This window comes from Phodopus roborovskii, unplaced genomic scaffold (assembly GCF_943737965.1).
Source record: "Phodopus roborovskii unplaced genomic scaffold, PHOROB, whole genome shotgun sequence".
Taxonomy (NCBI): Eukaryota; Metazoa; Chordata; class Mammalia; order Rodentia; family Cricetidae; genus Phodopus; species Phodopus roborovskii.
Genome location: NW_026126433.1, coordinates 5,783,692 through 5,810,203, shown reverse-complemented (window position 1 = coordinate 5,810,203; position 26,512 = coordinate 5,783,692). Strand labels below are relative to the sequence as shown.

General features: G+C 43.6%; 1 protein-coding gene across 1 annotated transcript in view; it reads right to left on the bottom strand.

Annotated features, from left to right (window-relative positions):
* Window positions 1–2,481: 2,481 nt before the first annotated feature.
* Gnb4 (G protein subunit beta 4) overlaps window positions 2,482–26,512 on the bottom strand; it is a 34,334-nt gene continuing 10,303 nt past the window's right edge. The window contains exons 2-10 of the mRNA XM_051185840.1: window positions 22,880–22,975; window positions 20,643–20,681; window positions 19,363–19,469; window positions 15,088–15,151; window positions 12,800–12,962; window positions 11,647–11,713; window positions 11,356–11,557; window positions 5,183–5,399; window positions 2,482–3,545 (exon numbers count right to left, since the gene is read on the bottom strand). Of these exons, the coding sequence (XP_051041797.1) occupies window positions 3,439–3,545; window positions 5,183–5,399; window positions 11,356–11,557; window positions 11,647–11,713; window positions 12,800–12,962; window positions 15,088–15,151; window positions 19,363–19,469; window positions 20,643–20,681; window positions 22,880–22,936 (1,023 nt within the window). The 5' untranslated portion in view covers window positions 22,937–22,975 and the 3' untranslated portion in view covers window positions 2,482–3,438. The remainder of the gene's footprint in view (window positions 3,546–5,182; window positions 5,400–11,355; window positions 11,558–11,646; window positions 11,714–12,799; window positions 12,963–15,087; window positions 15,152–19,362; window positions 19,470–20,642; window positions 20,682–22,879; window positions 22,976–26,512) is intronic.

Genomic DNA, 26,512 nt, shown 5'->3' with positions numbered 1-26,512 from the left:
ACAGAGCCATCTCTCTAGTCCCTGGGATAAGGTTTCCATCTGCTAGCCCTGGTTGACTGGCCTCAGCTCTCAGTGATCCCTCTGTTGCAGCCTTCCGAGTGAAGGGTTATAGGCATGCACTAGTTCATTTCTCATTAATAGATTAAAATTCTATAACATCCAAGACACACATCAGTCAGCTTGCTAAATCTTAATTAAAATGACAGCTACTGCCTAGACTTGTTCTTGAAGGACCAGATCCCAACACTTTGCTTTTATGGATTTGGAATTCAGTACAGTACATGTGTATCACAACTAAGTCCAAGCTAATTAGAGACCTGGAATATTACATGGAGTGCAGCTATCAAAAATGAAGCCTGTTCATGTCAAGGTAGATGGAGATGTCCTTCCTCAACAGCACTTTGAGGCAGTCAACCACATGGTGGTCACACTGCCTTAGAAAAGAAATGTGCCCTTAAATAACTCTTGGGGGAAGCATCATAGTGACAGATGTCTGTGGACCCCGCTAGAGGCCAAGGAAGGAGCCATGCCAAAACGTTAAAAATCTCGCTAATCCCAAAGACAACTTTTGTTTGATGTTATGCATGCTATGTATCAACCTGCTAAGGCACTGTATTTAGCCACAGCAGAAATTGCAGTGATGCTCTAAAGGCATCAACCAGTAGAAAGCCACTTGAGCAAGGTCATTGCTGTGTCAGACGTTGGTGCTGTGTATACAGTTAGCCACATGTTCATCATGGTTCCTAGTAAAGGGAACCTTTAAATTCTGTTCTGTACAAGCTCTTAGAAACATGAAAGTACATTCCTTTGTACAGATTTATTTTGTGTATGAATGTTTTGCCTGCATGTATGTGTATGTGCCTAGTGCCCAAAGAAGTCAGATTCCCTGGGGCTGGAGTTACAGGTGGTTATGAGCTGCCATATGGTTGCTGGGAATTGAATCCAGGTTCTCTGCAAGAGTAACAAGTGCTCTTGACTGCTGAGCCAACTCTTCAGGCCTAAATTCCATTTTTCACTATTTAGGGCCATAGGAAATTTTTAGTATGACTTTTGCCTGACACACGTACACACACAGTTGAGGATGTGCCAGGTCTTACATGTCAAGCATTTTACCCAGGTTAAATCCCTAGCCCCATTTTTTAATGCACACTAGAAGTGCTGTTTTGAACAGAGTTTTGCATGAATTCTGAGCTACACAGTGGACTTAAACACATGCCCTTTTTGAGGGAATGACTGTGATCCTCTAAGATGCCTCAACTCTTCTGACTTGGGTAGGGCAGATTGTAGATGTAGCCAAGTGGTAGGGCACTTTGAAATAAAATGTGTCCTATTTCAGGAGCTATGCTTTATGAAGTGACCTCCCTATTTGACAAGTACACAGGAGCAGAGGGGTCCCAGATACTAAGGACTAAGGGACACATTCACACCTGCCACCGATGGTCTGTTTCTCTTCTACTCTGTATCTCAGTTCTCCATCCTGAAGAGAGCAAAGGAAGCCCTGAGTGACTATGTGCTGTTGACATGGGTACTGCTGTGTCAAAGACCCTTGCTTCAGACCCATGGGAGAATGGCAAAGCCCACCATAGCACCCCCACCCTCCCACAGTGTTTACAACCTGAAGTCTTCCCCTGCAGAGGCTGCTCTACAGAGATTAGCTAAACCTGTTTCCTTGATCCAGCAGCATTCTGTAAATGCTCCTTGTTCATCTGTATGCAGTAGCACCACTACTGCTACTCCATATAACACTCACTTCCCGGGGCTGCAGTTTCTCCATCACAGACAGAGCCCAGTCTACATGAGCCAAGCTTTCCTGTGTCTGTGTCTGCTTTTCATTCCCTTTCTGGACCACTCAGGTCCAACCCTGGAGCTGTGTGGGAGGAAGCCCTGTCCACTGGAGTTTTTTTAAGATCAACTGGCCTTAATAAAACTGATGATTTCATCGTAGCAGATACATACATGGGCACATTCACAGTATAAGGCAAGGATGAAAACTTACAGATTTACAGTTTGGAGTCTTAAGGTTACAGTTACAGGTGATCAACTTTAACGCAGCAACTTACATGTTATTGAATTACAAAACAATGTGTTTGTATACATCCAGTAACCCACAAAGGTAGCACCCATCAAGACTTAATAGTCTGCTATTATCAATCATTGAAATTTGCAGGCGAAAAAGAGGAGAGGCGTCTCTGTACAGTCTGGAGGCAGGGCAGCCCAGTGACTGACACTTTATTGAGCCGTTGGAGAGCTTGCTGCAAGATGAACCCCTCTGAAGCAATGCTTTAGGTTCTAGGGTTCAGCTCTAAGTATAAGTAGCAGTGAGCTACTTAGAAACAGGTGTGTCATGCTGAGAAGAAGAGCAATAGAAAGCTTCCCATCTGAGGAGCCAGGGATGCAGGGCAAGCCTGGCGGGCACAAGGTCCTGGATTCCTTCTGCAGCACCATCAAAATGGGAAAGCAAAAGTTCAAGGGTACACATAATTTAAACCAATTCAGATTTTAATTACATAGTATTCATAAAGCCATCTTATATATGTTAGTGTCAGTTGAGTAGATGAGTTTACATTTATTTCTCAAAAGTGTTAAAAGGTGAGCCACTGTTTCCCTACCTATCACAGAGAATACTGGGCAAGAGTCTTCAGATGCAGGGACAGTCAGGTTTTGTCAAACTTCTGAAATAGTAGTACATTTTACAAACTTGGTTTCAGAAGGTAAAATTAACAGGTACAATGGTTCAAAGGGCTCAGCCTTTTAGAATGCCAAAAGTTACATGCCAGTGTCTACTGATTATTAATAGAATAAATTGTAATGACATTTCAGTGCATCCCTATGTCAAAGTGAAATTTTTCACCCTGGCCTTCACATCACCTATCCCCTCAAAGGACGGAAAAGAATGCATGAACAGCTCCCTCACCTACCTGCGCTCGTGATCATGAAGCTGTTGGAGTCAGGTTAAAATGCAATGTCAGAACCCAGGGGGACTCCTTCAGACAGTACATATATCTACAATTTCACTTCTGCCTATCATGGGTCCTAGCTCTTCCATGACAACACTTTAAAAATGTAACATTTCTCATATATACAGAGCTCAAGGGGTGTCCCTAACAAAATGCAAACACAGTTGTCATCTGCTACAGAATACATTCTAACCTACAGAAAGAAGACCAACACAAACAAGAATCTGTCGGGATTAGAGTCAACACAGCTACTCAATACTCTGACCCTTTGACTCAGCAAGGGACCTTAGTCTTGATTGTTTCTTTTACCCCCATTTGCTTGTAGTTTACTGAAAGCTGACTTTTGTATGTAGTCATATGAATAGAAAAAAATCTTCATCCACAAATAGAAGGTAGAGTTTGTTTGTTTTTTTCCTCACAGCTGTAGGCTGTAGCATGGATTTCTCCGGATAACCATTGGAGAACAGAAAATATGACATTGTTAATTCCAGATTCTAAGAAAACTGTCCCAGGAGCCGGTGGCCACAGCCATCCCATCATCAGTCACACCTAAGCAGCTAACGCGGTTGTCATGACCAGCAAGGACACCTACAAAGAAAGGTCAATTCAGAGTTAAATTCGAGTTTTAGAACTGCAAAAGTTGTGCATTACCATGCAGATGGTGATTAAGAAAGAACAGGTATCCTGGAGACTACTGCCAGGTAAGTCAGGCACAGTGACACAACATACCATGGATTACTTGAATTTTTAACATGGCAATCAATTTGTGTTTTCAATTTTTGAAAAGTTAATGTTTTTTTTTTTGTTTGTTTTTTGTTAATTGAGATAGGTCTCACGTAGTCTAGACTGATCTTGAATTTAGTAAGCAGCCAAAGATAACCTTAAGCTCCTGATCTTCCTGAGTCTACCTCCCAAGTGCTGATAGCAAGAATGTGTTATATACCTGGGTGTTTGGTAATTTTTCTATCTAGGAAAACATGTAAAGGCAAATTCCACATGTCCAATAAGTTCATGATATTCCAGTTTTGCTACACTGAGCTGTGCTACTTTCAATAAAGACACACTTCCAAGTTGAAGTTCAATGCAGTGTACTTTTTCCCAGAAGAACAAGACAATTGCCTTCCATCCTATTTCCAAAATAGGCCAAATCATTCATTTAGTTCTTTCTGTTCACCACCAAACACGAACAGACTGTAACTTAGTGAAGCCATAGAGCTCAATAACTTTCATTTGTTCCTTTTATTGCATAGGACAAAATGAACAAATCTCAAGATTTGAGTAGCTGGATGGTGGTGGCACACGCCTTTAATCCCAGCACTCAGGAGGCAGAGGCGAGCAGATTTCTGTGAGTTTGAGGCCAGCCTGGTCTACAGAGTGAGGTCCAGGACAGCCAAGGCTACACAGAGAAACCCTATCTTGAAAAACCAAGAAAAAAATAAATTGGCAGCAATGAAGGCATGCTATTTAAAGTTTTGTTTTGAGATGGGGTCTTGATGTATATAGCCCAGGCTGGCCTCAAACTTGTGATCTCCTGTCTCTGTCTCCTGTGTATTGGGATTACATGCGTACACCACTGTACCCTACTAGCTTACTTGGGGTGCAGAAAATGTTTGCTGTGTTTTAGTAACAAACCACACACAGCCATTTGATTCCTGGAGTATAATTTTAAATTAGTTAACATTAAAAAAACTAAATCTATTTAATCCCAAGTCCAGTATGGTTGCTGTTGTCTTTTAATGGGACCTGCAGTCGAGGGTTTCTGTTGAGACTTGGAAGAGTGCCAGTGTCCTCGGAGGATTAGCCACAGCAGAAACCATGCTTCCTGTCAGGTTAGAGAATGATGGCTTAGCCCTGAGTGACAGCTTAGCATAGCACGATGGTGGCATTCACCAGCAATCCCAGTATTTGGAAGGCTAAGGCAGATGATAGGGAGCTCAAGGCCAGCCCAAGCTTCATAGTGAGTTCCAAGCATAAAAACACGTCTCAGAATAATAAGCAAACAAACCAAGATGTAAGAAAGCCGATCTGTGAAAGATGGCACCGTTTTATATTCACTGTTCTTGACCCCTAATTTACCATTATAGGACCTAATGCCATTCTTCAATAGGGCATATGATCCAATTATGAAAGGGAATGAAGAATACAAAGGACAGCCACCCCGCTGCTGTTCTGATAGCTCCAGGATGCCCAGCAGCCCTCAAGCTTCTGAAGACAGAATCACTAACCTGCCCGACCTCCTTTCAGTGCATCCCACACACTGCAGTTGAAGTCATCATAGCCGGCCAGCAGGAGGCGCCCGCTCTTTGAGAAGGCCACAGAAGTGATGCCGCAGATGATATTGTCATGAGAATACAGCAGTAGCTCTTGGTCTGCACGAAGGTCAAAGAGCCGGCAAGTGGCATCATCAGAGCCGGTGGCAAAGGCATATCCATTTGGGAAGAACTAGAATGAAGAAAGACATAAAAACAATGGAGGCAGAGGACCTGGCATTGGAGGTGTGGTGAGATTGGTCTACACCACAATAGATGCCTACAGAGACCATGCAGGCAGAGAACCTGGGATGGGAGGTGAGGCAGGCTTAGAGTCTAATTTTGCTTCTTCCCATATCAGTGGCAGATAAGTTTGTTTCTTTTTTATGTGAGCCAGGGTCTCACCATGCAGCCCAGGATGACCCAGAACTCACAACACTCCTGTTCCAGCCTCCTAGGTGCTAGGGTTACAAAAGTGAGCCACCACACCTGGCCTGATACATATTATTATTTTTTTTTTTAATATCCTGGGCTTTAGTTTTAGTTGAAGTATTGGGACTGAATAACATATGCAAAGTGTGCTGCCCATTGTTCACACAGTGTTAACAATACTGCCAGTGGTCCTTTACTTGTCTAATCAAAACATTTCAGTTCATTGTTACTCTGTGCTTGTCACTTAGGAGTCAGGAGCAGTGGGCTCCACTGCACAATGACAGCAGGCTTGGGCGGCATGTCCACACTAAGATTAGATTCAGTGAAGTGGCTCCCAGGACCAGGGGCCATCAGGATGCCTAAGAGGAGGTCCCTACACACAGGTCTAAAACAGAGCAAATTAAAATTCCCTGTGCTGACCATAAATCAAGTATTACTATTTATAGACTGTTTAAATATTTCAGAATCCTATTACGAGAACTAAATTGGAAAGATTTTGGAAATACGGAACACTGGTGATGGGAGATTGCTCAGCAGATCAAGCGCTTGTGTGCTTGTGAAGACCAGAATGGGCAAATGCCACCATCATGCTATGCCATAGCACCCACAGAAATGCTGGCTAAGTGTGGGGGCCTACCTGTACCTCAGCATTTGGGTGACAGCAATGAAATCCCCAGAGCATGCTAACTAGCTAGACTAGTATAGGTGAACCCTGGGTTCAACTGAGAGATCCTGCCTCAGTGAATAAATTGAAGATTGACCAAGGACACACATCAGCCTCTGGCCTACACCACTGGTGTTTACACATACACACATGAGCACCATACCTGCCTGCACACACATCATATATATTACACATGCAGAAGGCCAGAAAACACACAACTTCCACTGGCTTGGATATGGAGTGTTACCGAGCCAGCCATGGCTGGTATATGAGTAACATTTCCCAGTGCAGCCCTAGTCAATGTGCTTTTCATCTGGCACATTTTCAGCTTCTGGGAACCACTTTCTCGGGACTACTTTTGTTTTCTGCAAATGAGCTGTTGGTGTTGATTTCTTAACATATAGGGAAAAAAATGGCTGTAAATTGGCTTTATTTCCTACAAATGTGACTCTGCAGAATGTCAAGGTTGTCTGTAGTCAGGTTTGTTTAGCTTTCACTTAGATATCTTTCATTCACTTTGTTTTTGAGACAGATGCTCCTGTATCCTAGGCTGACCTTGAACTCACTGGGTAGGTGAGGATGCTCTTGAACATTTGATCCTTCTGCCTCTACCTCCTGAGCAGTATGTGCCACCACACCTGACTCTCTTTGATTACATACTTTATACATGTGTGTATGGGAGTGCATGGAACCAGAGTCAACATCAGCTGTTTCCCTCAGTTATTCTATATTTCATGTTCATGTTGTTTAGAAGAAGTCTCTCACAGAACCTGGATCTACAGAGCAAGCCCCCAGGACTCCTGTCTGCTCCCCCAGGGCTGGGATTTACAACAGGCAGAACTGCCATGCCAGCTTCGTTATGTGAGTTGTGTGGATCCAAGTCAGGTCTTCAGTGGAGCACAGTGGGTACCAACTGAGCCATCTCCCCGGTGTCCCTCATTACTCTTAACAAGCAGCCCATAACTACCTTAGTTCTTTTCATCTCATATAGGAAGCTTACCCATCTGGAGTCTATTTAATAAACAGCCTTCAAAGTAGGGCTCTAACTTAATTTTCTTAATACTTAAGCAGTTGTCCAGCTGTTAATTAATTTTTCTATTGATCTTCTGCTATATCATTCACTAAATTCCTGGCAACAACCTTGTGTTCTGTTTCTGTGTACAGCATTAGCCCTGGTCCTCATGCAAAGCAAGTGCTGAACCACTGAACTACACTACTAGTTTTAAAATACTAACATTTTAATAACTATTAACTTAATATTATTATAATCTACCCTTAGGTTGTAAAATAGTGGTTTGATGGATATAGTTGCTTTAATTAAATGTATTTCTAATTACTGAATACAAATATGTCATAATTATTCTTTCAGCTTCCTGACGTATCTTTCTTTAGGCTCAGATCTGACTGTACAGTTGGAAGTTCGAGAAGGATTCATGTAGTGGGTCAGAGTTATTTCCAGCCTGTTAGTAAGCATGGGGACGGCCCTCCACTGTTTCACTGATGGTCACAGTTCTTGGAAATGTTTTCCTCACCTTCCTGGAAGGCTCCAGGACCGGGTCCATAAAATCCTTCCTCCTACCTCACTGTGCGCCTCATGGTTTGGCTGCTGTGAAGGTCAAAGCCTTCTCTAGCCTCTTCCCTGTGCTGGCATCCCTGGCCACTTCCTTTTATTTATCCCATCTCTCCAGGCCACTCGTGGCTTTGTTGTTGTTGCTGTTTGTTTTTGTTTTCTGAGACAGGGTTTCTCTGTGCAGTCCTAGCTGTTCTGGAACTCACTCTGTAGATCAGGCTGGCCTCAAATTCAGAGATTAAAGGTATGCACCATTGCCACAACCACCCAGCTCCACTCACTCTTGGCCTTTTGAAGACAAAGTTTCACAATGTAGTCCAGGCTGGCTTCAAATTTGCAGCAATTTTCCCACTTCTGTCTCTGAAGTGCTGAGACTAAGGCATGGTCTTAGTCCTAAAACCTAGGCTACTTATACAATATTTTTCTCTCAACTATTTCATTTCAAAAGGGCCTCAGTGTGAACTAACAGTCTTGTCCCCACAAACTAACTATGAAAACAGTATTGGTCTCTGTAAATTCACTATTGTAGGGACTGGAATAGAACACTTGCAAGAGGACATGAGGACATGGAATTTGAATTCCCAGATCCTGTGTGACAGTTTGAGCATGGCTGAGCATGCTTGTAACCCCAGAGCTGTGGGCATGGCTGAGTGCCTGTAACCCCAGCATTGTGGGCATGGCTGAGTGCCTGTAACCCCAGAGCTGTGGTCATGGCTGAGGTGCCTGTAATCCGAGCACTGTGGGCATGGCTGTGTATCTGTAACCCCAGCACTGTGGGCAGAGATAGGCAGAAGACCCTGAGAAATTGCTAATGAACCAGCTCAGCCAAGAAGACAAGCTTCCAGTTCAGTGAAACCTGCCTTAAGTGATAAAGTTATAGAGGACACCTGATCTTGTTTGGTCCTTTGCATGTGTATACGAAGGTCTATTTACCCCATACACATGCACAGGTGCCACATTGCTCACACACAAAATTTAAAATAACCATAGTAATAATAAACAAACAAAAATGAGCATCTGCCTAGCATTCATGAGGGAGTGGGTTCAATACTCAGCACCACAGACACAGGCCAGGGGGTGGGGCACACATCAATAGATAAAGGGAAAGTGATAAAATTCAACGTTTGTTCCTGCTTTTTAAAACTTAACAGCATTTGCTGCTCTTACAGCTGACTAGGGTTCAGTACCCAGCTCCCACATCAAGTAGTTTACAATCAACTCTAACTCTGGCTCTAGGGCATTCCATAATCAGTGCGTTCTTTTGGCTTTCAGGGGCACCTGCACACACCTGTGTAGATGCACACGCCTGTGTAGAAAAGTAAACATCTGTGCAGATGGACACAAGCACACACACTATACATCTTTTAAAAGCCCTTGGTAACTGAATATAAGAGGCACACTCAGCCTTGTGAAAGTGACCCATCAAGGATAGGGCAGGTGTGCCTCCTCTGGATGCTGTCAATATAGGCAGGCTGACCTGCAACAGGAAGACTGAGCATCTGCTCTCTGAAGCTGCATTGGTCAGTTTTTCTCCATCTGACAAACTACAGAGTTATTTGGGAAGGGGGAATCTTAACTGAGAAGATGCCTCCATCTCTATTGGATTGGCCTGTAGGCAAGTCTATGAGGCATTTTTTGAAAAATCATTGATGTGGGCAAGCCCAGTCCACTTTGCTGTGTATCACCCCTGGACAGCTAATCCTGGGTTATTAAAAAAAAAAAAAAAAAAGCCCTGCAATCCATAGGGAACAAGCAGGAAGCAGCACTCCTCCATGGTCTCTGCCTCAGTTCCTGCCTCCAGGTTCCTATCTAGAGTTCCTGCCCTGACTTCCCTCAGTGATAGACTGTTACCTGGAAGTGTAAACTGAAATAAACTCTTTTCTCTCCAAGTTCCTTTTAGTCAGGGTTTTAACATAGCAATATATAGCAAACGGACAGCTGTAATCTACACAACCATATGAAAATGACTGTTAGCATGGGAATAATAAAGAAACACAAACACTGTAAAGCATCTTCTCATAGAATTAGAATGTCTTAACTGCAATTGACAAGCATGGTTCCCATGGAATGTCTCATGTCTACAGCCTTTGGCATCTGAACTGTACAGAGCACTCAGCTGACTCAAAGTGGCGGCTCCATCCTTCAGAGCACCACCTCTCGATCACCACTTGATAATCACTTGTATTGTCATTGTCATTTTCACGTTTTTCAAGAGCCCATGACTGGCTCATCTCCCTTTATCATCTCCAGCACTTTGCATCTGCCTAACTTACTTGTGACTGTCTGACTGGGTTTCTTAAAACTATGAAGTAGCAGGACTAGGGAGATGGCTCGTTGAGTGAAGCGCCTGCTGCACGATCGATCAAGAGGACCCAAACTGAACGCCAGCATGCATGTGAAATGGTACTCACCAGTCACTGCAGCACCAAGGCTTCTGCAGTCAGGCACATCCCCAGAACTCAAGAGCCAGCTGGCCTGACTTGATTAGTCCAGGTTCAGTGAGAGATGCTCTCCAAAACTAAGGTGTACAAGGTGGACATAGCCATCCATACCTATAATCCCAGCTCTTGGGAGGCAGAGCAGGAGGATCTCTGTATTTAAAACCAGCCCTAGTCTACACAGTAAGTTCCAAGCCAGCCAGAGCTAATGAGACCCTGTACCACAAAAGGAGGAGGAAATAAAATCAAGGAGGTATTATCAGATGTCCACATTTGACCTCCATAGCATGTGCACACATGGGCATACATAGGCACAGGCACCTGTGTGCACATGCACAAGCATGAGTGTGTGTGTGCACGCGCACGTGCACACACACCCACGCACACACGCACACGCACACACACACACACTGCAGTAATTCTAATAATCTCCATCATTTTCTGTGTTTCCAATACACTATCCATTTATTCTCCATACTGTGTTCTGAGAAAGTAGCTTTAGTCCTCTTAGGAAGGCTGGAGTGTGAGGTTGGCTGACATGCAACTTGGTCAGTTTCAAAGCCGGTACATGGCAGAACCAACACCTCTCTGATTTGGCTGTCTCTATAAAAAACAGCACCCTCTTCCTCACGAACCCTGTGTGGTTCCCCTAGATACAGGATGGCTTCTCATCCAAACACACAGTGAACACCAATGAAGCTACCTGCTCACCACAATGTGTCCCTACTTGTTTTGAAAATAAAGCTTGTATCTTATCTAAAAATAAGCACTCAGATTTATGGATTAAAATGTTAAAAATCAAGACTACTGAGGATTTGGTGTTGTGAGGGCACACTGGTTTAAGACCCTATGCAAGCAATTTGTTATAATGGTGTCACGTTCAGCACTTTAGTAAAGTTTTGAGAGGTAGAGGTGGCAGTATCAGGACGATCAGGAGTATGAAGTCATCCTCAGCTACACAGCAAGTTAGAGGCCATCCTGGACTATATGAGACTCTGTCCCCCAAACAAACAAACAAACAAACAAACAAACATCCTTCACTTACGCTGACAGCATTGATGTCTGAGATGTGTCCCGTGAAAGACTGTCTACACATCCCATCTCGGACATCCCACAGTTTTGAAGAAGCGTCACAAGCACCAGAAACAAAGGTCTTCAAGTCAGGACTCAGTGAGAGACTCATCACATCACCCGAGTGTCCTGCGAATGTCGTAGTCTGCTGTCCAGTCTCGATGTCCCACAGAGCACTGTGAGTGAACACAAGGACAGACACAGATGGCCACATCCCTCCCCAGTGTGTGCCCACTAAGTTGGGCTTCTTTTCAGATGGACTTACCAAGTTGTGTCTCCTGAACTTGTAATGATTTGTCCATCGTCTAAGAATCGGCAGCAGGATAAGTAGCCTGCGGCAGAGAGTAGCAAATGTCAGGCCATGGATCCAGTGACACAGAAACGAGATAAAAATCTAAACTCGGGCAATAGAGCCTTGTCCATGGGACACACTGCTGTGCTTTAGTAATTCCAATCCCTCACTGCCTTCTGAGGTTTCAGTAGGCAAGGCAGCCTATTAGCAGTACAGTGTGTTTAACCGTGACATTGTGACACAACATTGTCATCTACAGAATTCATGTTAAGAATCATACAATTGAATTTTTTAAAATTGCGATAAATTTTTTTTTAATTTTCAGTATGTTTCTGATAGTGTTGGGTTGCATTCATAGCTATCCTGGGCTGCATGTGGTCTGTAGGCTGCAGGTTGGACCCACCTGAGAGAGGGTGCTCCTTAACCAGTACCTGTAACCTACAACCCATGGCAGAATGGACCCAGCACTGGAGAAGACCCTAATAATGCTGTGAAGGCTCTATGGGAAATGTGGCATCTGCATGATTCCTTCCATAAGCATCTTCTGAGCCTCCAAATGGCAGGGAAACACTGTTCTGAGACTCTGTAGAAATGTAGTCAACTGGCAGCACCCAAACCACAGACAGAAGGACAGGAATGGCAGGGACCTCCTAAGGACAAGGTCTGGGGAGTAAGCATTGCTATACAGTGACAGTGCTGGTGACCAATGACTCTGCCAGCAGAGACAACACAATCTTGAACCTTGCTGCAGGGCAGCAGAAGTACAGAAGGTTGTATTTGCTTCCTTTTGTATTTTTTATGATTGGATTTTTTTTGGGTAGCAAATTAATAATGTTTACAAAATAACAGTTATATTTGAAAGAAAAAAATCATAGGGGTAGGCATATACCTCCATGAGAGAATGCACATTCAGTGAGCTCAAGGCCCCAAAGGCAACTCCAGCACCACACCAAAGTAACAAAAGGACCGTCATCATGTGCACCCTGAGAGTGATTACGTTTTAAATCACAATAATCTCTGCTGCCCTCTTCCTGTGGCTACCTGAACACACTCACTCTCATGTAGCCTTGGTCGGCTGTCAGGAGGTGGGAGGCTGAGGAGGACAGAGCTGCTTTAAATCACTCACCTGTATGCCCTGGTAGCTCTCTGCTCACCCGCACATTCCCTTCTCGAGTCTTCAGGTTGTATATGGAACAGATGTTATCCAAACCTCCACAGGCGACATAATTCCCAGATGGGGCATAGGCACAAGTCATCACCCAGGAGGACCTCAGCGGAATGGCATGCATCTACCACAGGAACAATGCACAGAGGCATGGGGGCTGTTATGGGGAAAGACTTCAAGGGTGGCCCATGCATTCCTAAATCTGCTTAGGATGAGGCAAGTGTGGCTGGAAACAGGCACAGCGAAGAACAAACAGGCAGGAGCTTGGGAAAGGAGGTCATGAGACCTGGAAACACCACAGGCACACAGGATGCCCTTTTCTGTGTTAGCAGGACACTGGGATTTGTGTTAGCAGGACACTGGGATTTGAAGTGTTCATTTTAGGAACGATTTTATTTTTAATTACATGTCCATGTGGTAATTAAGTGCAGGTGCCCTCAGACCCACAGGCATTGGATCCTCTGGAGCTGGCGCTGCAGGGAGTTGTAAGCCCTGGATGTAGGTTCTATGAGCCAAACTTGGGGCCTCTGGAAGAGCAGCAAGAGCTTTTAGCCAAGTGAGCTATCTCTCTAGCACCACCACCCCTCCCAATGTTTTAAATAAAAGCAAGGCTATATGGATTTTGCCTTTCGTTTTTTGAGAAACTATCTTAATAGACAGCCCTATTGGCCTGGGATTACTTTAGACCACACTGGACTCAAAGGGATCTGCCTGCCTCTGTCTACTGAATAAGATGTAAAATACGAATAGAGACTTTAGCAAAGTCATTGACATAATAATGCTCAAGAGAGGCATCTCCTATACCGGAAACACTGAACCATAAAAGGGTAGGGGCTGAGGAGTATCAGAGCCAATTCCAATGGCTTTTCCAAGGGGGGCCTGCATGAGTGCCCTTGTATTAACAGGCAACGTTCTAGGATCTCCAACTTATAAGCAGGTCAAATGGAACTGCTGAAGGCATTTGATTTACAAAGGCTAACCACATACAGGGTGTCCACATCCTGTGATACTACCATGTTTCCTCTTGACCTAAAATAATATCAAAAGTGTACTTGGGGTTGTTTTGTTTGTCTCAGAAAACAAAATGGGTTTGAGTGACACTTGCTTAATACCAATTAGGATAGGAAACCTGTTGGCTCACTAATTTAGTTTCCTTTAAGTCTCAGTCAGACTGAGTGTGCAGACACAGACACAGCACCTGCCTTGCATGAACAAGATTCCAAGTGTAATCCTTCAGGGGGAAGAGTTAAGGAATGTTCATCTCAGTACACACTATTTCTGACTGCTTAGTCAAATTACTGCTAATGTATATATGGTACAAGAGTATTTGACTTGTAAATATGTCCCCCATATTTTCACTCAGTAACTTGAAATCAAGAATTCCTTATGTTGGGTAAAGTAAGAAAATCCAGATTTTTCACTACTAGATCTCAACAAATTCAATATGTCTATCTTCTAAGTCATCCAGAAAAACAAAGAAGTCTCCGGAGTAAGCCAAGGAAAAGCTCTCCAGGAACCATCACCCATAATCTACCACAAACAAAAATGTCAGAGCTATTTTATTCCAGAACTGGAAATTTTAAAAGTTCATGTCTATATAAAAAATGACAGTCTTCACAAGCCAGGTGTGGTGCTACATAGCTGTAAACTCAGTGCTGTGGAGGCAGAGTTAAAGAGCTAAAGGTCAGCCTCAGCTACACAGTGATTTCAAGGCTAGCCTGGGCTAAGTAGGAGCCTGTCTCAGAAAGGGGGGGAGGCAGACAGAAAGAGAGGGGGGCAGAGAGGGAGAGGGAGAGAGAGGCAGAAAGGGAGAGAGAGGCAGAGAGGAGAGAAGAGGAGGAGAGAGGCAGAGATGGAGAGAAAGAGAGGGAGAGAGGCAGAGAGGGAAGGGAGAGAGAGAAAGGGAAAGAGAGACAGAGGGAGAGAGAAGGAGAGAGGTGGAGAGGGAGAGGGAAAGGGAGAAGGAGAGGAAGAGGAGGAGAGAGGCAGAGAAAGGGAGAGGGGGGGAAGAGAGAGAGAAAGAGGAGACAGAGAGAAAGGGAGGGATGGAGGGAAACTCAAACACACACTGAAATTGTTCTTTAGCTTGTCCCTAGAAATAAAAAGAGCTCAACACTAAAAGCCGACTGTCCTAAGAGCTGATCTGGATCTATAATAAATTTATCTCAGAAGGAGTAACTGAGTAAGAAAGAACTGCTAGGCAGTAAACAAATACATGAGCATTTAAAAGAAAGATAAATAAATTCTACCTTATTTGTCGTATAGCTATCCCAAATAATTAATTTTCCATCTTGGGATGCACTGACTAGCAGCCTAGAGGAGAAACACAAGAACAATTTGACACTGAGAGGAAAAAAAGTTATTAGTTATACATTTTATCTTTGAAGGATACTTCAGAAGAGAAAAGTTTTCCCTAATAAAACCTGTATACTAAAATAACGTTTCTTCCAACTTTTAAAAACATTATGTTCCATGCCAAACTTTTAAAAGAAAGTGTAATATTTAGCTACTGACTAAAAGTGTCTATGATTCAGTTTTTCCCTTGTGACATTTTAGTTACCAATGAAGGTTTCAGTAGATATTAGTGGAGTGGTTTAGTATTGACTGACTTAAGTTTAGTGACTTAACAGTAGATCCAGGCCCAATACCCACATCCCATCTAGCCCAGGCTGTCACTCAAGAGCCTGTAAGTGAAGGGCAGTGCTGTGCTGTGGGTACTGTGCAGGCCAAAGCAGTGCTGGAGGCCGTCTGCCATCCTGTGAGACAAGCCACTTGCATATGTTTATAATAAACCAAGTAAATAAAAGATGTCAAAGATACGATATAAAAATAGTACTGAAGAAATACATGGAATATGTTATGGCTTGTTGCCTTAATAAAAGAACAATGTGTGGGCTGGGTGGTAATAGCACATGTCTTTAATCCTAATCAGAGGCAGGAGCAGGCACAGGTGGATTTCTAGCCTGGTCTATAGAGCTAGTTCTAGAACAGCCAAGGATACACAGAGAAACTCTGTCTCAAAAAACAAACACAAATGAACAAGAGACAAGGACAGTGTCTATGTATGCTCGTACACACACTTGAGTGCAGGCGCCATGGAAGCCAGAGGTGTCATAACCCTTGGAGATGGAGTTACAGGTGGTTGGATGTGGGTGCTGGGACTCAAACTTGGGTCCTCTGGAAGAACAGTACATATTCTTAACCACTAAGTCTTCTCTCCAGCCCCAGAAACTGGAATTTCTGAGAGCAAAAGCTAAACGTGTCCTAAGAGGAGTGATGAGTGAACAAAGGCAGGAAAATTCTGGAGTTCAGGGACCTGTGCACCTTCCAGTCCTGCAGCTGAGAACACAGATGGGGCTTTGCTCCACTAATTTATGAAAAATTCTTGGCTACATGGTCACTGAATTTTTTTTTTTATGTTGCTGTTCTGTTCTAGGATTTTGCTTTGTCACTACATATAAAATGTAAAAGATATGAAAAAAAGTACAATTACAAAAACCACTCAGTTTTCTTCTCTGTAGGCAAGTGTCCAATCCCACTGTGTTTACAGAATGGAAAGCCCACAGGTGGGCTGACAGGGTCCCAAGGAAAACGTGGAAATCAACTGCATCCATCGTGCTGACAGAAGCAGTAACCCAGGAATTAATCAGCAGAATACATGGAACGGGAGGCAGGTTACTAGATGATATTTTATTTTTGAGAAAAAGAAATTAAGAAAATAATCACTAACATCGTTCAGTAATTAAATTTTGGTTAAAACTCTATGGTATCAAGGCAAATTTATTTTTAATAGTTAATTTATCTATTTATATGTGTGTATGTGTGTGGGGGGGAGTCAGAGGCCCACTTGCAGAAGCCAGCTCTCTCTACTACAAGTTCTGGGGTGCAAATTCAGGTCATCAGGTAACAACAGCTTCTCACCCACTCAGTCATCTTGCTGGCCCAGGGAAAATACTTTTATATTTAATTAAAAAAAAAATCTGCCTTAGCTTTATGTTAGTTGTCAACATATAATTTTATCTCTTCCCTTCTAAGAGGTATGCATACTATGTTAGTGATTTCAACACCATCCCCACTTTTAGCTCAAGATTATATTAAACTCAGAAAACAGAAACAAAGTGATTAACAAACAAACAATCATAGAATAACAGTGTACATATGTGTTAGCCTGGGGAAGTAAAAGATTATTCAATTGCTTGGCCTGTTAATCTACAATCCCAGAGGCAGGCAGATCTATGTGCATTTGAAGCCAGCCTGGTCTACAGAGCAAGTTCTAGAACAGCCAGGGTTACACAGAGAAACCCTGTCTCAAAGAAGTAGGAAAAAAAGAGAGAGAGAGAGAAAGAAAAAAAAAATGTATTCAATCAAAATATTCATTTGTATAATTCAGTCTTTTGTGGAGTTAGTTGATAAAGTATAGTAACATCCACAATTTAAATGTAGACACACTTAAGTACTTGTTTATTAACTGGTATTTTAATACTAATAAAGAGTAAGACCATGTTTTGGCTAGGAATGGTATGCTTACTTTGTCAGGTCCCTGGGAAATGCCATTTCCCCAAATTCCAAAAGACTGAAGGAACAAAAGGCTGTCTGTGCTGCCTATTAGCACACCAAAGCCCATGCTTGCCTCCAGGCTCCCTCAAATCACAAGTACCTGTTACACACTTCAGAGTCCACGATGGCTCTTCTCACCTTCCCCCTACCCTACACTCCCTCACCTCACAGGCTTCCCTCCCTCCCCCATTTCCTCATTTTCTTTATAACCCTATGCTGCCCCCCCCCCATAGCTAGGTCTAGTCTGCAGCCCCGCTGAGTCTCTCTCTCTCTCTCTCTCTCTCTCTCTCTCTCTCTCTCTCTCTCTCTCTCTCTCTCTCTCTGCTCTAGACTCTTCCAAATGCATCTGGGTGTCTCCCCTAATTATACCCTGGAGCAGTCATGACCTCTGTAATTATATACCTGTAACTGTAGCACTCAGGAGCCCGAGTCAGGAGGACTCTGAGGCTAACTGAAGCTACTTAGCAATAACCTGTCTCAAAAGAAACAAGCCCTCCCCCCCCAAAAAAAACAGTTTGAGCATATTAAAAAACACATTATAACATTTCTAAAAGATAATGCTGTTATAAAGGTTTTACTAATCTGCTCGGCAAACAATAAATCACACAAGGTAGACTTTAGTCAAAGGACTGCTCCTCCAAAAAAGGGTGTTTCTGGTTTGCTGGCCAGGCTTGTTAGAGATAACTGAGCCGTAAGATGCTAGGATGCTAGGACTGACCAGCCATTAGGCTGAGTTCCCACAACACAGGAGACAACTCTTGGTTTACCACCAGCCATTAGGCTGTCTTCATCTCAAAGAACATTCCTTGAACAGGCGGCAAGAGGCAGCACAGGGTCACAACAAAGTTAAGTCCTGGCTGGCCATAGAGCCCCGGTTCTCCTGAAAACAGCAAAATTCTGCCAAGTGGGCAAGAGGACCAGGGGTGACAGCTATCTGAAAAAGTATACACCGGTATACTAAAATGGTTCTGGCAATATGTAGTATCTTTACTGTGTAAGTCTTTCATCTGCCTACACAGCCAGACTTGCAGGCTCCCGTCTGTTTAAACTGTTCAAAGTCTAACCTGGGCCAGGATCTGAAAGAGAGTCAAGGACGACAGTGTACGTGGGGTGCAAAAGCCTAAGGTGTATGAGTTAGTGGAATCTTCTATCCAGGGCCAGCTCCACCTTGAGCAGTCACCATAACCAGAAATGTGCTATCTTAAAGAACTTTCTTCTTTAAGTATCTCCAAATGCGCTGAGTGATTTCTCACTGGGAAGGCATAATAATTCTGGAACAAAGAAAGAAACCCACCTCTAAATAGTTTCCACAAGTTACGAGACAAAGATCTTTTGGGGAAGCAAATTCATTTTTCATATTAGAAACTTTAAACTATTTGCTGGCAGTAATCCTACTCTGTATGTTTATGCCCTTTTGTGGCCCACATGTAGTGATCAGAGGACAACTTGCCAGACAAGCAACTTCATCCAAGAAGCCATCTTGCCTGCCCTAAAAACTCTGTGAACTTCAAGCTGGGGATACAGCAAGTAGAAGGCCCTGGGTTTGATCCCCACATTGGAACAAACAGCTCTCGACCTCTTAAGTGTTAATGAATATTCATTCCTAGAGCAAGGAACTTGTTCATTGTGGTGATAGCTTTCTTGCACATAGAAAGCCTGTCTGAGGGTCAGAAAATGGAGCTTGCCACTAGCTAGAGTCTGGAGGTCTGTACAGACAGACAGGAAGTGTTGTAGATATAAGCAGGGAGTGTGCTGTGGTTTGCTCCTTTTCTCTGATTTCTCAACATTTTCCTCTACATCTGACTCCAGCTTTTTATGATCCAGACCAATACAATCTCCTTTTACAGCTCATAATTGATGCCTTTTTTACTACACTGCACAAATAAGGTTTGTTTTGAAGAGAAAAAATACAAATGATTCTTAATGAAAAAACTCCTACGGGCAGTTTAGAAATGACAGCCACTGACCTGGAATCATATCCCCAGTGCATGGCGTAGATCTTAGCGAGGTGGCCCCGCAGCGTGCGCCTTGTTCGCATTTGTATTCGACCCACTGAGTCCATATTAGATGTGATCTTTAAAAAGAGACAGTAACATTACTATTTGCCTTAGATGTGTTAGTAGATTAAAAAGCAGAGACAAATCCACAGTAGCTGATTGTGATTTAGTATAAAGAATACAACACACCTGCTTTTTGTGACTTCATTTCACACAACCATGACTAACACAGGTCATGCTGTGTGCTGCTGTACACAAGGATGCCTCTTCACAGGAGGAACTGACGGTACACATGCACTTCCAAACTTTAGCAAAGCTCCAACCATAGTGGAAAAGAAGATAGGTAGGAAGGAGGACGTGTGGCTGGGCAAGCTGCCCTGCAAGGACAGGTTCCGACTGCTCATCAAGAGAGCTGTCTGCAACATATGCCAGCCGTGCGTGTGTGTGTGTGTGTGGGGGGGGGGGGTACATGCAACTTTGTAGAACTTTTTCTGTCCCTCCATCTTACTCAAATTCTGGGGATCCAATTGAGGTCTCCAGGGTTGCATAGCAATTGCCTAGCCTGAAGCCATCTTGTCAGCCCCTATCAAACAGTTAATAAAGAAGTAGAAGAGAGGTGGCTTGGGTCTCTCAACACAAAGCAACAACAAACACTGGAAGTTCTTACTACCCTGATGTTAACTGTATGTGTACTCAGTTGTCACAGTGTGCCCACAAATATGGGCACAGGATGTTTGATAGGGAAAAAAAATGCACCAGCCACAAAGGGAAACGAGAAATATGTTACTAAAGAAAACATTTTTAATTTGTATAAATAAGAAAGCCATGGAGCTGGAGAGATGGCTCAGCAATTAAGAGCACTGGCTGCTCTCCCAGAGGACCCGGGTTCAATTCCTAGCACCCAAGTGGCAGCTCATAGACATCTGTAATTCAGTTGACGAGAATCTGACTCTTTACTCAGGCCTCTGAAGGACACACACACACACACACACACACACACACACACACACACACACACACGGACGGATGGTGCATAGAAAAAAGGCTTCCTTAGCATACACTGAAAAGATTCAGAAAGTGCATAATAAGCATGACAATGCTTCCACATGTCTCCACAGCGCTTGCTGTCCCACAGATAGACGTCCATTTCAGCAGTGTATTTGTGGACAGCACCTTCAGTAACAAATCTGAATGTCACTGGTACTATGATATTTCACGTGAACTGCTGACATGAGCTGGGGATACTTTACCTGAACCAGTGTGGCATCATTGCAGGCCTTCCTGGCATCCTAGAGCAAAGAAAGATGATGACATGTTAAGGTGGGGGGGCGTGTCTAGATGGGACAGACCTGTATTTATTGAAAATAAACATTTACTGTATCACATCATCTTATTCTTAAATTTTTCTGGAATAAACTTTACCTAACATAAAAGCAGCCATTTTAAGGTAAGGAATTTAGCGGTATTTCAGTACATTGGGAATTGAACCACACAATGATCCAATCTAGGACATATCTACCATGCTACCTGTTCCCAAAGAAACTATCTACCTGATCCCCTTTCTCTGCATGCCTTAGCTTCTCCCTCCACTCTGTCCTTTCCGTGTGGACCTGCCAATCAGACCTCTCTTGTAAGCCAATGAATACAGTACATAGTTTCTTCCACCTTGCATGTTTCCAAGGTTCAGCCACATTACTGCACAAGCAGTGTGCCTCCTTTTTAAGGGTGGTGGGTCTAAAGGATGACTTTTCAGCATTCTATCTTGAGATTTTTGGGCACAGATCGTTTCCACTTTTCAGTTATTACAAAGCATGTTGTTTCCATGTTTTCAATCTCTTTGGGAATTCTAAATGCTATTGTTCAGAGCTGCTTGCACCAGAAATGTTCAGGGCTCTGCTTCCTTAGCAAGATCACTGCTGACTCTTACGATGGTCTGTGCTTTAGCTACAACCACCTTAGTTGTGAAGTATATCTCACTGTGGTTTGGGTTTTATTGAGAATCTTTCCATGTACTTCCTCTGTGTGTGTGTGTGTGTGTGTGTGTGTGTGTGTGTGTGTGTGTCTGTCTGTCTGTCTGTCTGTCTGTCTGTTTCTATGTGTCTGTCTATGAGTATAAATCTGTATGTACACATCATTGGTGTACATCTGTGTTTGTGTCTGTGAGTGTGTTGTGTGTGTGCTTATATATCTGTGTTTCTATGTTTTTGAAGGGATTTCTATTTAAAGATTTTTCCAACTTTTAGATCAGGTTGTCTTTTTATGTTCAAATATAGTAGTTCTTTATATATTCTAGATACTTGACCCTTATAAGATGTACAATTTTGAAACTTTATAGTTTTTAAAACATACTTCATTTTTATTTTTGTGTGTGTGTGTGTGTGTGTGTGTGTGTGTGTGTGTGTGTGTGTGTGTGTGTGTTGCCTATAGAGGCCAGAAGAGAGTGTTAATTCCTTGGAGCTTGTTATAGGTGAGTTGTGAGTCTCTCCTGATGTAAGCTCTGGGTACCGAACTTGGGTCCTCTGCAAAAGCAGCAAGTGCTCTTAATCACTGAGCAACTTTTCTGACCCCTTGATAGAATATATAAATATTCTCATCATTACACTTGTCTCTCAGCTAGATTGCACGTTTTATTTTTCACTAATTTTAAGTTTTTACTTTGTGTGGGGGGGCATGCTCATCAGCACTTATGTGGAGGTCAGAGGGCAGCTGTCAGGAGTCTGTTCTCTCCTTCCATTCTGTGGGTCCTATGACAGAACTAAGGTCATCAGGCTTAGCAGCCCTATGAATGCTACTCATTTTTCTACTCATTTTTCAGTGTAATTTGCCAGCATGTGTACTTGTTTGGAATGATTTGGGGGGAAGAGTTTTCTAGAAGCATGATAAAAATAACTTAACCATTTCCATATTGTTTCCTCGAGACAGGATCTTGTTTAGTCCAAGCAAGGCTTCTGAGCTTGCTAAGTAACAAAGGATAACCTTGAATTGCAGATCCTCCTGTCTCTACCTCCTGAGTGCTGAGGTTACAAATGTGTGACATCACAACTAGCTCAGGCCAACCATTTCTAGCCTCATGAATGATTTAGTATGTGTTGACCTGAAAAGTTTCTGCACCTTGAATAATCCAAATCAGACCAAATCAAACTGAATTAAAAAAAGCTCACATACAATGGATACAACGCTGCCAGATGGCCTTCCAGCCCCTCAGAGAGGAGATGGGAAAGAGAGACTGTTTTCTGGGGGGCAGTTTAAATACCCTGTGGGAGTGGGGGGATCATCATTTGGCAGGCTTTCTGTAATGCAGCAGGGTTTGGAGAGCAATGGGGAGGTGGCCTGGGATGGAACTTCCACTAGAACATTCCAGACTCTTTGGGTATATTGATGCTGGCGTAAAGTTTCCACTCTAACAGACTGATAAACTAATAAATGGTGTTTACACACTGCTGAAACCGAACTAAGCAGTGAAGCTTCAAAGCAGAACACTTCCTACCTGGATCTGATTCCGCAGCTGCTCGGCTTCCTGCCTCAACTGCTCCAGTTCACTCATCCTTTGTGACTGGTCTCCTGGGGAGTCTCACGAGAAGAACTAAGCAGGGAGGACAATTAACATGTAAAGCATGGACACATAACTTTTTAGTCCTTCCAAATGTAAACAAAACAGCCAACATTACTGGAACTTAAAACTGCTTAATAAATAAACAACTAGATCATTTACAGGCGGACTTTATGCAGGAATATGACATGAAAGTTGTCAATACCAACATGGAGTCATTTCTGCCAACCCTTCCATGGAGGAATTTCAGAAATAAACTCTCTATGAAAGAGAGCAGAGCCCACAAGGGAATACTCGGGAACTTCTGCAGTATCCCACATAAGTGATTCAAATGTAGCTAGCTCCCCCAAGAGCCGACACTAGCTCCAGACACAGCCGAGTAAGCAATGGCCTTTGTTCCCAGCTTAGGAAGACATTTCTCTTTTGTTTCCTTCCTCCTTCATGAGCTTCCCCTTTTCCTTTTCTTATCCCAACATTCTCAGATGCATACATGGTATTCCAGATACCTACCCCTTGCTATTCTAGAAAACCCATGGTAAGGAGAATGTCAGGTCCAAAAGAAACTCAGGACAAACATCTACTGTGGTATCTATTTGCACACCAAAGCACATGCTGTCCTCAGGCTTTCTCAGCATCACAACTACCCATGGCTCCTCTCTGTGCTTCTCACCCCACCCCTACCCTAAACTTGACCAGTTCATGGGCCTCCTTCCTCCAGCTTCCCGTCCCTAAGTAACCTTGGTCCATTGGCCTCCTCTCTCTTGGACTTCTCTTTCCTTTCTCTTTTCTTCCTCTCTTGCTCCTCCACTGTTCTCTCTCCTCTCATGGCCCAGCCCAGTCTGTGGGCCATGTTCAGGGTAGTACTTTCTCTCCACGCTCTGGACTCTAACAGTGGTTGCCTCTGACTGATCTCTCCCTCCTAGCTACAATAGAAACCTCCTCAACCACACCTCGGAACAGTCGTGTCCCCACTTAATACATCTGGTGCCACAAAACCCCAGTATACACAGAGAGTTGGTCTTTCTATCACTCACTTTAGGTCATCAAGATTAGAAGATGAGGGAGAGAGCTTGAGATGGAGTATTTAAGACCAAACTGTAGGAACTGATAACAGGTCCAGGGAGAGGCTGTCTTTTGTTTCGCTTTCTCTGCTTGTTACAAAGTCTCACTATGTACATCAGGTTGGCCGCAAACTCAAGAGATCCACCTGACTTTGCCCCCACATTCTGAGATTAAGTCATATGCCATACTCAGCCTGAAGCTGGTTTGAACAGATCCTTCCGATCTGTTCCCAGGCGCTAGAATAACAGGCATGAGGGTTTGGATGAGAATGGCTCTGTAGGCTCATATGTACGAAGGTCTGGTCCCCATTTGGTGGAACTGTTTAGGAAGGATTAGGAGGTGTGACCTTGTTGGCCTAGGTGTGGCTTTTTTGGAGGAGGTGTGTCACTGGTGGTAGACTCTGAGGTTTCAAAAGCCCATGCCAGGCTCAGTCTCCATCCTCTGCCTGCAGTTAATGGATCAGAGTGTGAGCTCTCAGTTACCTCTTCAGCATCATACTACGCCAGCCTGCCTGCTGCCAAGGTTCCCACCATGATGGCCATGGACTCACCCTCTGACGCTGAAGCGAGCCCCCAATTAAATGCTTTCTAAGTTGCCTTGGCCATGGCAGCTACACAGTGAGCCCAGGCCAGCCTGGGCTACATGAGAGGGGAAGATGGGGAAGGGAAGAAACGGGAGGAGAGAGAGAGAGAGAGGGAAAGAGACGGAGAGAGGGTGAACAGAGATAGGGGAGAAGAGGGAAAGGAAGAACGAGTTAAGGAAAGACAGCATCAAGAATTTTTATTTTTTAGTGCCATGTCTATGAACGTCTGCCTGCATTTATGTTTATGTACCACATGCATGTCCAGATGCATCTCTGGGATGGGAGTTACAGATGGTTGTGAGACACCATGTAGATGCCGGGAACTGTACCTGAGTCCTCTGTAAGGGTAGCAAGTGCTTTTAGCCACTGAGCCAGCTCTCCAGTCTCACATCTAGAATTTTAAAAGCAACTCCTTAAATCCAGTGCTATAACCAATCACCGATGAACAGGGACATGTGCACAGAGAGGGGTCAAGCAGGGAACATGGCAGATACCAATATGCAATTGAGACACTACTTCAAACATTAGGGAAGTGCACACCAAAGTAGAGTTTCACACCTTGAATGTGAGGCAGGAGCTGGTGAAGCTGGAAACAAACCTTAACTCAGATCCCAGTGGGCCAGCTCTTAGAAGCACTTTTTTTTCTTTTCTTTTCTTTTCTTTTCTTTTTTTTTTTTTTTTTTTTTTTTTTTTTTTTTTTTGAGACAGGGTTTCTCTGTGGCTTTGGAGGCTGTCCTGGAACTAGGTCTTCTCAAACTCACAGAGATCTGCCTGCCTCTGCCTCCCAAGTGCTGGAACTAAAGGCATGCATGCACCACCACTGCCTGGCTTCCATGGGTATCTTTCAACCTGACAATCCGTTTCCATTTCTGGATGCAGAAACCCCAAAAGCAGACACTTTAGTGCCTGCACGCCACAACAGGGTACGGCTGTTCAGTAGATGTTTAAATCACAATAAATCATAACAGACCTGCTCCTGGCCAAATGGGTGATGTCTGTGATACACAGTGTTAATACACAGCAACAAATGCAAATGTTCTGATTAGCTACAACATAGGCAGCTCCTAAAAACACTATGGAAAGAAAAGCCCCATCACAGCATCACTTAGAGAGTTAAAGGGGAAAAAAAAAAAACCAGTGTATTAAGATGAATGAATACATGAATACACAGGTGCACACCTATGATCTCAGATTGGGGAGGTAGAGGTAGGAGGATCAGGAATTCAATGTCATCCTTGGTTGCATGGCAACTCTTAATGTCAGCCTGAGCCACAAGAGTCCTTATCTCAAAAATCCTAAAGGAAGAAAAAGTATAAACCAGCACTTTAACTTCTTTAAGGGAAGGGATGATAAAACAGTCTAGGAACACAACTTGTAGCTCACACTCTACTTCCTCCACCAGGTGTTCAATTGCAGTGCAAACACTACTTATAACCAAGCAAACTTGATCCAGCTCCTGAGGTTCATCAGGAACCATAACTTAAACGTAACGAATTAGAACACAAGGAGGACAGAAATCGAGACTGAGATGAGTTTCACACTCGTTTAACAGTAAAGCTGAGACCAGCGCACACACACCTGGCACCCGTCATGCATGAAGCCTCTGTCCTTCAGCCTGCTGGAGTGTGGACCCACCTTTTCACTTAACTTTATCTCCGTGGCTGTCATAACATTCAACTTCTCTCCCTCTCTTGGACTTGATTGTTCCTTCTCTATTTCTTTGTAGGCTCCCGGCTTCATTCATTTCTCAAATACTTGTATTTCTCAGGATTCAGACAGCTAATTAAGAAACTTTCCTCCTGGGAGGAAGGGAAGATAAAAAGGAGCCTGAGGTACATACGAGCCTCTTGGGGGTTGGGAGATGACTCAGTCGGTAGAGTGCAGTCCACTCCACGAGCATAAGAGGCTGGGTCCAGCCCTCGGAA